Here is a 13066-nt window from a genome sequence, read left to right as displayed (position 1 = left end):
AAACAGAGGAGATATGAAGGGAACCAACATTGAACGCATGATCATGAGGCACTATGAACCACATCTTCTATGTATGCCAAATTTTAAGTAACAGGGCATGAAATTTGCATAAATGAAGTTTCCGGCCCCCACCACCCTCAATAAGTATAACATACTAACATGATTCAATTAGACTTTCTTTTCTTAGATACATAAGGTTAAACTTACATTATCTACTATAACATGTACGTTGATTCTTAGAATAAGTCCTCCAAGACAACATCATATGCCTTGTCTCCCATTTGGTCCCATTACTCCTATCTCATATCCCTCCATCACCAATAATTCAGGTATCTAGTGGTTTCTTACATATCCTTTTATCTATATATATTCTTGGCTGAAAGCATTTAGGAACAAAACAAATCATTCACATCCTAAAGCATTCCAAATTCAAAAGCTTGCTTTCAAGACTTTTGTCAAACCATTCTCTTCTAAATTCTCTTAACACAATCAATTGAACTATGGGTTTCCGTTTACCTGGTATCAGAAAGGCATTATTTGCAGCCAATCAAGCATCTTCAAAAGCAGTGGATGCTCCAAAGGGCTACCTTGCAGTGTATGTTGGAGAGAAAATGAAGCGGTTTGTGATCCCCGTGTTATACTTGAACCAACCTTCATTTCAAGACTTGTTGAGTCATGCTGAGGAAGAGTTTGGATATGAGCATCCCATGGGTGGCCTCACAATTCCTTGCAGCGAAGATGTCTTCCAACGTATAACTTCTTGCTTGAATGGACAATAAACCTCACACTTTAGGAGGCTGACATAGATTAGTAGTGACATTTTTGTACAATAGGCATCTTCTAAACTTGTAAAGATCTCCCTTTCTCAAGAAATATGGAAAAGAAAGACTATCAGATTGACAAAATTACAGTATGTCGTTGTTAATGTGCAATGAGAATGATTTCAACTGCCCAAGTATCTCCTCTGTGTTTTCTGTTTAATAGTTACAATGTTCCCTTCTCCCTGTATGAGAAAGGTTGATTGGTGTAAAAAATTGAGGCTTTGTTCTGATAAATTTAAAAGCAATAACAGAACACGTGATTCCTAACCTGGGTAAAAAAAACTTCGTACCCCATTGCCCAGAGGCTCTTCGCTATGCGAAGGTATGGGGGAGGGATGTTGTACGCAGCCTTACCCTTGCATATGCAAAGAGGCTGTTTCCGGATTCGAACCCATGACCAACAAGTCACCAAGGCACAACTTTACCGCTGCACCAGGGCTCGCCCTCACATTCCTAACCTGGGTAGAGCAAAATTATTTTTCCTAGGATCAAGGAGAAAGAAAAATTTATCTGGGACAAAATTAAAATATATTTTATTAATAAATATACCCATAAAATTTAAATTTTAAAGTGCAAGACCAAAATCACCCATAAGGTACCTTCCCTCACAAGGCAGATGCAAAATAACAATGAACTTAACATTTAGGTTTACTTTTTCCCTTGAGTAACACTGGCCTACTCCTATATCAAAAGATTTATCTTATATCATTGACTGTATGGTATGGTATGGCCTCTTTAACCCTCTATGGCTATATATATATCTGTAGAAGTCAAAGAACCAATGCTTCTCTATAACTTTTGTCTTTTAGATAAAATGAAACAATGACTTACAATGCAAGAGCATAGATTATGATTGACTAATAGGTCTAGGTCTTCAAACCAAATAAAGAAAAAGTTGCCTTAATTGGTCTAGTTCTAGTTCTGTATCAATATTAAATTATAATCCCAAAAGATTTATACAGCTGGTCATGGAAGATGGAGATCCAAATTCTCAATTTAAATTTAATAATCAGAAATAAATTGGAAAGGGAGAAATAATAGGACATGGATAACCAAAATTTGCAATAATAGTAATAGCCCATGTTTTTCTGCCAGAGAACCAACTAATAATCCATGTGCTGGTGCTTCTTGTTTAGTAAAACAGAAAAATTGTTGACCCTTGGAAAATGATAATGATTTTGCAGAGATAATGATGATAAAAAAGGGGGAGTACTAAATTAACTTAAGGTATTTAGGATATTGTGCTCAAAGCCGGAGCTGAATGATCAACGAACTATAAAAAATTGTAGCAACAATTGGCTAAAGCTGTTTCAGGACAAATGTGTTGTGGGTTTCTTGTTTGGCTCAAGGAGGTATATTTAAATTACAACAGTGCATCAGTAACAACAATTATAAAGATTTGTCAATATCTGAGGTAGAATCACTGCACTTAATCTCTAATATATGGTCATAGCCTGATATATATAAACTGGAATTTGATAATGAAATTAAAATTGGTTAGGATTCCGCAAAAGAAAAAAGTGCTAAAAAATGTCTTGTGTTGTATTCTCATTCAGCGAGCATGTTTCAACATAGAATGGAATTAGAAAATGGAAAATCTTTACAATAAAAGAATGTGCCTCCTGTACAAATTTGCCTCATCTAATCTATCTCAGACTCCATTAGCATGATTTACAGCTCATTCAAGTTAGCAATGATGCTTAGGAACTCATTCTCCTTGCAGGGAATTGTGAGACCACCCGTTGGATGATCATATCCAAATTCTTCTTCTGCTTGACTTAGTAATTCTTGAAATGAAGGTTGGTTCAAGTATGATACTGGAATCATGAACCGCCTCATCTTATCTCCAACATAGACTGCAAGATAGCCTTTTTGTACTTCAACCCTCTTGGAGGCTGCTTGGGTTGTAGAGAATGATGCTCGCCTGATAATAAAAGGTATGTGGAAACCCATTGTTTCTCTTGCTCCTCACAACAAATAGTACAGAGGACTTGAATATGAAAGAAAGAAAAATTTGAATTCTGATACTTAAGGAATGTGATGAATTGTGTTCCCTGAGAACCCAAGAAATAGTGTATATATAGTTGTTAATTGCTTCTGCAATCCAATTCCACAATGATTTAATTTTTGACGTGGCCATGATGGGATCTACTGAGGGACAATGGATCATATGTTATTGTCTCAGAGATCTCTTTGATGGGTTAGGAAGTTCAATGGGAGTGCATACCCCGCCTTCTTAGGTAATGGCAAACAAATTACGCACCTGAGAACCTAACGTTCGTTCATGCATTGTGATATAGCTAATCCAATGGTGGACATGCTTTAGACAAGCAACATCTTTAATTAAGATGACAGTGCCTATTGATATATATATATATATATATATATATATATATATATATACCATGTACTGACTTATATCATAGTGAAAGTTAGCGACCATCAAATTCTAAGCAGACCAGATTGATTGCTCTCTGAAATAGTGTTCAGAAATAAGAACAGAACCAATATTGAACACATAATCAGGAGGCACTATCAACCACATTTTTTATGTACGGAAAATTCTAACAAACTTAGCATGAAATTTGCATACTTCCTTAATAATTGTCGACATGGTCCAATTATATTTTCATTTTCCTAGATATATTTTTCTTTTCAAGTGGGGAAATCTGTTGGCCTTCAGTCGAGAAGGTGGGACTTCATTTCAAAATTACTCTTAACCTGTTATGTTAATTCTTGAGAAAGTCCTTTATGACAACTCCACATGGCCTTGTCTCTCAGTTGGTCCCTAGTCCTATCTCATAGCCCTCCTTCACAGATAATTCTTGAAGCCAATGGTTTCTTAGTATCCTGTTATCTCTCTCTCTCTCTCTCTCTCTCTCTCTCTTTATATATATATTCATGACTAGAAGCATTTAGGACCAACAGAAATCATTCACACCGTGAAGCATTCAAAATTCGAAAACCTCCACTTCCAATTACCTTCTTAAGTCCCAACCCAACACATACTATACAACAATGGGTTTTCATTTATTAGGTATTGGGAGGGCATTATCTTCAACCGCTGTCGACATTCCAAAGGGCTATCTTGCCGTCTATGTTGGAGAGAAAATGAAGCGGTTCGTGATCCCCTTATCATATTTGAACCAACGTTCATTTCAAGATTTGTTGAGTCAAGCTGAGGAAGAATTCGGGTATGACCATCCAATGGGTGGTCTCACAATTCCTTGTAGAGAAGATGTGTTCCTAGATACGACTTCTCGCTTGAATAGGTGCTAATCCCATGAAGATGAAACTGACATAGACGTAGAATAACCTTGACACATTTTTGTACATAGTTTCTTGCCTTGAAAATATTCCCTCTCCATTTTTTTTTATCTTACCTGGGCAACAGTAAAAAATGTTCATCTGAATGAGAAATTTCGTGCATGAACCTTTTTCTCACATTTTTTCTTCATTTTTCAATGTGAAAATCGAAGGCACTAATAAGCTGAATGTTGGTCGGTAGAAAATATTTATAAACATAAATGGAAAATTATTTTCTTGATCCTGAGATAAAAAAGAAGGATTATTTTCATTTATAAACTCGATTCTCTCCGCTTGTTCTAGAAAAAGAGAAATTAAAGGTGCACGTAACTATATGACAAAAGAAATGATGAAAGAATGTAATTATTAAATCAGAAATTAGTTAAAATATGTTAATTTAAATCAATTAATTATATGTATTAGTTTGAAAGAAAACTGTTAATTCTATAAATAGTTTCAATAGAATCTTTACCTAAGGATGGCTAGTATTAGTAAAATAATTGTATTTTTACACACCATTTTTTTATAAACAAGTGAGAGATAGGAAGAGAAGAGAGATAAAAATAAAATAAAATGAGTGATTAATAATTAAGAATATAGAAAAAAAAGTCAATTATAAAAGAGAAGAATGAAAAAATTCAAGTCTTGGTAGTAGTGTTGCAACACACATAATTGACTGTATTCTGTCTTGATTTATCTGGCTCCAAGATCTTTGTTGACTATCTCTAGTTGCTACATGGTGGTCACTATTCACTGAAACTTAGTCTGACATTGTAATTTAATTTTTCAAATGAATAGTGGCAGTCAAAAATCATATTTTTAAATTTTTAACTTACATATCATCACGACGTCAAAAATCTAAAATACAAATTTTAATATATAAAAAATCTAACACAAATTTTTTTATTAAGGATCCAAAATAAAATTTGTTAATTCATTATAGACTTAAAACATATTTTAGCCTAAAATTTAATTATAATATAATTTATTCATTTAAAAATATTGATTCATTATAATTTTTAATTATATATAATTTTTTTAAGGAATGGACACAGTAATATATTTGTTGAAATAAAACTGCTAATTTTCCATTTTACAATTTTATGCACCAAATTTGTGTTTTAACCAATATGCGCAAACCAAATTTCTACAAAATTATTAAAATTTTTCTATTTTATGCAAGTATACTAGCATTCAATTGCAAGTCTCATAAAAGAAAATTGCTTTTAAAATTAAATTTGTGCTATTCCTGCAATATTTGATGAATTAGCAGTTGAAGTGCTATTCAAAAACAGAATTGTACACACTTGAAAGCTACTAAAACATTAATGATAGAAAAAGTTTATTTATCTCTTTCTTTCAACGTAAAAGTTGATATAAAAAAATAATAGTAATTTTAATATAATAATGACATGAATTTAGTAATTATAACGTATATTCTCCGGAGAAAATAACATGAACCAACCACATGCTTTAACTTTTATAAAGATTTTCAACCGATTTTAATAGTCAATTTAAAATACCCAGGAGGAATGCTAATCCATGTTATATTACTGAGAAAACATTATATATAGCAGGAATGAATTAAGATTCTGTGAGACAAATGCTCTCGAAGGATACGTTGGTTAGTAGTCTAGTACTGATAATGCTCGAGTTCTCCTGTGCCCTACTAACACTGTAACACTGATATTTCAGTGTCAACTGCTAAATAATTCATCCCGATCGTCAAGTAGATGCTAGCTGGCGATTGGCAGCTATAGCATTAATCCGTGTTATCAATGTAAAGGAAAACATGTGACATGCCTAAAGTGTGTCTAGGAAATACCATAGAATAGCAATCAATGCACAATCAAACATTAGGTTTTAATTGATCACATCTCATTTGATTGAAAGTAGTTGTTGCTCTATTGCTATTCTTTTGAGGAGGTAGGTTATGCACTCTTGTACAACTTGATCCTAGGACCATGGAGAGAGATATCATATTTGGGACGAAATTAATCCCTATTAAAAGATGATAACCGGATGCATATATGTAAATGAAATAAGATAATATAATGTATTAGAATTCATTAAGATTTGGCAAAAGCAAAAAGTGTTTTTGGAAATGTCTAGTAGTTTTTACATTCTCATAGGTAAAGTGTATATGATTCATAAGGTATGATAATATGTTACTTTGGGATTATACCATTTTGATTGAGACCGAGTGTATGTGATAAATTGAGTAATATATATATGTGCATTGAGATGTTGTGTGTATTGAGTTGTGAGGAATGCGCGATGAGTATTATGATGGCGAGTTAATGCGCGACGAATATTATGATGGGAATCACTGTAAGGACTTGACGAGTTTAATCACAAGCGTGACGAGATAAAATTATTTTGAGAACAATTGAGGAGTCGTGTGTTTTGTATAGTTCATAAACAGAGTCTGTGTGCTAAAATGTTTTCTGGATTGGACATGAATCAAGAGGGAAAGACTTTGATGGACTCTTCAAAGTGTAGACCTTGGGGTAAATACACTCGGTTTGAGAGCTCATTTAAGCATATGCCGATCCCACATGATTGGACCATTCTCGCAAAACAGCATGACCTTGACTGGTCTCTCTATAATTTTACCTAGTGAGAGTAACCGGACTTACCAGTGTGTGGTCTGTCTTGTCATGTACTCCTAGGCGCTCGACGAGGTTTTTCACTGACATGGTACCACATTACATATAAGATTGAGTCTTAGTACATTTATTGCATAATGTTTGTGTATTGATTGATATTGATTGGTTGAGTGATATTGTGTTTGATTCTTGAGTACGTGAATGATATGAAAATATGTGAGACATGTAATGTTGAGATGTGATGTCACGCGATAAGTGGTGGAATGACGTGAATTGTGTTTAAGTAAGTTGTATTTTATTTATATAATATGTATATCTATGTTGTTTTGTTTCTCTCTATTAATTAGGAATGTGATAACTCACTCTCTGTGTGTTGTTTGTGTTTGGATCATGTGATGATCTTGAACATTGGGACATGGACTTTTGTTTTAAATGCATGATGTTTTGAGCCGAAAATATTTTTAACAAGTTTTATTTGTAATAGTAAAGTGAATATGAACCTTTTAGTCACTTGAACTCTTTTATATTCATTGAATAAAATTTCATTATGTAATTTCATATTTTCATGTATGCTATTATATAAATATGTATATCGAGGTAGAGAGTGTCACATTTTAGTGGTATCAAAGTTAGGTCGAACCTTTCAGTGGGGGGGGGGGGGGGCGGCAACGGATTGTTTCTATGAAACAAATTGACCCTTGTTTTCTTTCACTTTTTTAAGGACCAACAAAAGAATTTTTATTTTTTCATTTTATCATAAACATCATAAACACTATAAACTGAGCATTCAACTACCAGTTGATTTTCATATTCACAAATAAAAAGGGAAATGAGAGAAATATATGGTAATGGTCATAAACTTCATATTTGTCTGAACATTTCTACACTTGCCTAAGTATGATAACAAAAAAAGAGAAAATATTTTCAAAGTGAGAAATTGAATTACAGAAATTTAGTCAAGTACTATATGTCTATGTCAGTCTTATCATTGTAGGGTTAGAACCTATTAATTCAAGCGATCGAGAAGTGATATCTAAGAACACATTTTCTCCACAAGGAATCATAAGACCACCCATTGGACGTTTATACCCAAATTCTTCATCGGATAGACTGAGCATGTCTTGAAATGAAGTTTGCTTCAAGTATGATAAGGGGATCACAAATCACTTCATTTTCTCTCCAACATAGACTGGAAGGTAGCCCTTTGGCACGTCCACAGCTTTTGAAGATGCTTGGTTTAATGATGCTTTTTTGATACCAGGTAAACGAAAACCCATTGTTTTATATGTGTTGAGACTTGGGATCAAAATGTTCTGAAAAAATACTTTTAAATAAGATGCAAGTTTTTGAACTTGGAATGCTTCATGATGTGAATATGATTTGTTTAGGTCCAAGTGCTAGCAGCTATGAATATATATAGATTTAAGGATATGCAATTTGGCTTCTTGAATGCATGGTGGAGAGATATGAGATACGAGTCATGGGACCAACTGAGAGACAAGGGCATGTGGTGCCCTTGTCTATAATCTATAACCCTTGCCTCATAATTCATCAGGCAGATATTAGTTACCAGCTGTAATTCAACATTAAGCTGTGTTTTCAAAATGATGGAAACATGTCTAAAGCATGTTAACAAAATTATGGAGTAATATTCAATGGATGAACAAACATTGGGCTTCGGTAGAGCGAGTCCTATTCGGTTGCAAGTGCATGCTCTATGCTGGCCGTTGTTTGAGAAGGTGGGGCCATGCACCTAAACACAACTTTACCCTTGATGGTAGCGTCTAAGACAACACCACATGATATCTCAACTCTGTGCCCTCCATCCGTTAATAATCATGTCTCTTAAAATTTGGTTTCCTCATTATCTTGAAAATTATAAATACACTTCCTCTTGCCTTCACAAACAACACAAATCACTGGCATCATCAAGCATCAATATTTAGATTCATTCTTCTTAGATCTGAGATTTTTGCCTTGTTCTTGTTCCTACAAATAAGCACACAAAATGGGTTTCCGTTTACCTGCTATTCGACGGGCATCATTCAACGCTAACCAATCAGCATCGAAATCAGCTGAACTTCCAAAGGGCTATTTGGCGGTGTACGTTGGAGACAAACAGAAACGGTTTGTGATTCCCATATCATACTTGAACCAACCTTCATTTCAAGACTTATTGAGTCAAGCTGAGAAAGAGTATGGATATGATCATCCCATGGGTGGCCTCACAATTCCTTGTAGTGAAGATGTCTTCCAACATATAACTTCCCGCTTGAATGGACAATAAATCTCACACTTTAGGAGACTGACATAGATTAGGAGAGACATTTTGTACTGTAGGCATCTTCTTTAACTTGTAGCATGTTACCAATTTCTGAGTAATGCCAACGAATTCAATTGCTTAATTGTTTCTTTTTATGAATTACAATGTTCACTTATCCCTGCAATTAGAATGGTAGACAATATAGAAAGTTGCTTGCTGGAAAAGAGGAAAAAAACTAGATTGTTCTCATAAATTCCAAATTCCACAGCATAACAAACAATCCAAGTGCTTCATAGTCGAGGCAGGGCAGAGTAGACCTAATAGTATTTTGCTAGGGCAAGAAGCATCAATTTATTTAGGAAGGGTTTGAAAGATTTTAACTTTTGTACACATAACACGCATGTAAAATTAAAATTCAGGGTCCCAATCATTCACGAGATTCCACCCCTGCCAATTTCCAAGGTAGTTTCAATGGACTTAATATGAAGGTTTAATGGTTTATTTGTTCCCATTAATTTCAATGGATAACATCGATGGCTAAAGAGATTTTGTATTCATTTGACGAATGGTTTAGTATATCACTATAAAGATTATTGTGCGAAGACCACACAATTTCAAGTTTTTAAGAGATTGATAGATTCCCTATTTTAGTTGTTTGCTTTGTTAAACAGAAATGACATAAGAAAGAAAACATGGAGCGATGAAATGCATGGATTAATATACTATCTGTTTCCCTCCAACAAAACACAGTTAATATCTTCAAATGGATCGAGATTCAAAGAATATTGAATTAATTAAGAACCCGTACCAGCATATCATCTGTTGTGACCGTAAAACCAACTAACATGATCATGTGAAGATGACACTGCTGCTTGACTCACAGAATTCAAGAATCTATGATCATAAGGAAATGTAGCATGCCTCATATGTACTTCTCAAAAACTTTTATGGATGAAATTCAATCTCGTGTGAGTCCATGTTTCAGTTACCAGGGGTGGTTCACAAAGATCTCGTAGCCAGATGAAATCAAAGCAGCCAGGTTTACAAAGACTTAAAATTTCCGTACTTTACTTTTTCACAATTAAAATGACTATTAAATCAGTCATTTTATTTTAAACTTATATTTCTTCTTCCAATCTATTTCTAAAGTAGCTATTTTTTTATTGAATTTAGTTATAAAAAGTAGAGTTAATAGTTTTATTTCAATTTGACATATTAAGAATTATTTGATTTAAATCAACATATTTTTAGCTAATTTCATATTCAATAATTATTTTCATCAGATTGATAAATTAAGAGAAAATGTGAGAAAAAGCTTCACGTAGGAAACTTCTCATTAAGATGAACATTTTTTTACACTTGCCCAAGATAACAAATATTGAGAGAGAATGTATTCAAGGTAAGAAACTATGTACAAAAAAACTGTCAAGATCAGTCTACGTCTATGTCAGTATCATCTTCAAGGGACTAAAACATATTCAAGCGAGAAATGGTATCTAAGAACACATCTTCTCCGCAAGGTATTGTGAGACCACCCATTGGATGGTCATACCCGAATTCTTCCTCAGCTTGACTCAACAAATCTTGAAATGAAAGTTGGTTCAAGTATGATATGGGGATCACGAACCGCTTTATTTTCTCTCCAACATAGACTGCAAGATATCCCTTTGGTACATCCACTGATTTTGAAGATGCTTTGTTTGCAGCAAATGATGCCTTTCTTATTCCAGGTAGACGAAATCCCATCGTTGTATGTGCTGAGACTTGCAAAGAGAATTTGTGAAGAAAGAGTCGTAAATATGATGCAAGTTTTTGAACTTCAAATGCTTTAGGATGTGAATGATTGTTGCTGTCCAAAATGCTTACAGCCATGAATATATATAGATGAGAGAATTTGCAAGAAATTGTTGTCTATGTGAATGATTGAGGGGGGAGGACTATAAGATAAGAGTCATGGGACCAACAGGGAGACAGGGGCATATGGCGTTGCCTTGGAGGACTTTCTCAAGGATGAATCTAGCATCTTATAGTTTATAATAGGGGTCCCACCTTCTGGAGCAAATCCACTTGAAATAAAACAGACAAGTGATCTCAAATCTCAAGAATATAATGGTCTATGATCTCTCGCTATCCATAGCATTATAATTCATCAGCCAGAAATTACTTTCCAGCAGTACTGTACTTCAACATTAGGCTGTGTTATCAACCTGAAGAAAACTTGTCCAAAGTATGTTTACAAAATTACGGAATACCAATTAATGCATGAATAAACGTTTGGTTTCACTTAGGCACGTCTCAGTTGTCCACAAGTGGAGGTTTTATATATCTGTGCCATTGTTTGATAAGGTGTTGGGGTTACACAAGTCTACACAACTTTATCCTTGATAGAGGAATTGAAGACAACACCTCGTGATATCTCATGTGTATGCCCTCCATCCTTTAACAGTCATTTTCTGCTAATTTAGTTTCTAGGGAATCTTAAAAGCTATATATACACTATCCTTTGCCTTCATTGACAACACTCATTGGCAACTTCAAGCATCAAAATTTAGATTCATTCGTTGAATATTTGAGATTGTTCTTCTTCCTTCAAACAAGAGCAAAAATGGGTTTCCGTTTACCTTCTATTCGCAGGGCCTCATTCAAGGCTAGCCAAGCAGCTTCAAAATCTGCAGAAGTCCCAAAGGGCTATCTTGCAGTATATGTTGGAGAGAAACAGAAGCGATTTGTGATTCCCGTATCATACCTGAACCAACCTTCATTCCAAAATTTATTGAGTCAAGCTGAGGAAGAGTTTGGATATGATCATCCCATGGGTGGCCTCACAATTCTTTGCAGTGAAGATATCTTCCAACATATAACTGCTCACTTGAATGGACAATAAATCTCACACTTAGAGACACTCTGCACTATAGGCATCTTCTCTAACTTGTAACAATTGTTACCAATTTTTGAGTAATGAAAATGAATTCAATTCTAGAGTATTTTTTGTTTATTAATTACCATTTTTGGTTCTCTCTGCAAAACTATTTGAAGGTTGCTTGCTGGGAAAAGAAGACTTTATTGTTTCATAAATTCCACGGCATAACAGCCTATGTGCTTCATCTGGGCAGAGCTAATAATATTTTGCTACGGCCAAAGAGAAGCATCAATTTATTTGGGACAGGATTGTTAGATTTTTAAGTTTTATGCACATGTAAAGTTAAAATTAATGCCCCCAATCATACACAAGATTTCGCCCCTGCCAAATTGCCAAGGCTGATAATAGTGGAGCTAGTATCAAGGTTCATTCACTTAATTGTTCCCATCAATTTCTGTGGATAACATCTTTAGTTAATGAAATTTCATATTCATTTGACGTATGGTTTAGTTTAATTATATACGCCTGTAGATGCTCTTATTTCTTCAATGAAAAATTTAGCCATAAACCATGCAAACTTTGGTTTGGCTCTGGAAATCTCACAAACTTTGATTTGGCTCGATCAAGTATCGACTGTATTTCAATTTGGTTAGCCTTCAGGGCAATTGAGTAAATCAACAAATTAAATATTATATTATTTTTGAGACTCCCTTATTTATTCGTAGCTGTCTATAGTTCCACACAACCCTATGTCACATAACTATCTATAGAGTAACATAACGTAATGGATGGCTCATTTGTACGGCCATATGTCAGGTACTCATAGCATTAGTTAGAATGAAATCATTAAAAGAAGTTCATCTCTTGTCTTCAAACCACGTGATTTAATAACTCAAATAGATTTTAGGGTTTATAAAGTACCAATATCTGCCAATTGGCCTATAGAAACCATGAACAGAATATTTAATATGTTTAGAGCATGTCTGAAACATGAGAAGTAGGCCACCAAGGTCTTTTCCATAAGCAGAATTTACTATATCTCAAGTAATCTCTGATGGTAACCTAACCAAGACATAGCATGTGAGCCTTAATGAGCCCTGTCTCTCACTTGACCCCATCAAATAGTACATTCACCATCCAATTCAAGACAGAAAGGTTTGCATTATCTATCTATCTATCTATCTATCTATATATATATATATGTGTG

General features: G+C 34.3%; 3 protein-coding genes across 3 annotated transcripts; all 3 read left to right on the top strand.

Moving 5' to 3' along the window:
• The first annotated feature begins 382 nt into the window (after positions 1–382).
• On the top strand, positions 383–908 carry LOC114379502 (auxin-induced protein 15A-like). The gene has a single exon (XM_028338184.1). It carries the CDS (start codon positions 501–503, stop codon positions 777–779), a length of 279 nt encoding a protein of 92 aa, XP_028193985.1. The 5' UTR covers positions 383–500; the 3' UTR covers positions 780–908.
• A 7650-nt stretch (positions 909–8558) lies between these two features.
• On the top strand, positions 8559–9141 carry LOC114377976 (auxin-induced protein 6B-like). Its single transcript, XM_028336466.1, has one exon. It carries the CDS (start codon positions 8745–8747, stop codon positions 9021–9023), a length of 279 nt encoding a protein of 92 aa, XP_028192267.1. The 5' UTR covers positions 8559–8744; the 3' UTR covers positions 9024–9141.
• A 2358-nt stretch (positions 9142–11499) lies between these two features.
• On the top strand, positions 11500–11983 carry LOC114379545 (auxin-induced protein 6B-like). Its single transcript, XM_028338224.1, has one exon. It carries the CDS (start codon positions 11605–11607, stop codon positions 11881–11883), a length of 279 nt encoding a protein of 92 aa, XP_028194025.1. The 5' UTR covers positions 11500–11604; the 3' UTR covers positions 11884–11983.
• The last annotated feature ends 1083 nt before the right edge of the window (positions 11984–13066 follow it).

Source organism: Glycine soja, chromosome 12 (assembly GCF_004193775.1).
Source record: "Glycine soja cultivar W05 chromosome 12, ASM419377v2, whole genome shotgun sequence".
In the NCBI taxonomy this organism is placed as follows: Eukaryota; Viridiplantae; Streptophyta; class Magnoliopsida; order Fabales; family Fabaceae; genus Glycine; species Glycine soja.
Note: the sequence above shows the minus strand (reverse complement) of the source record. Positions and strands in the feature narration are given on the sequence as shown.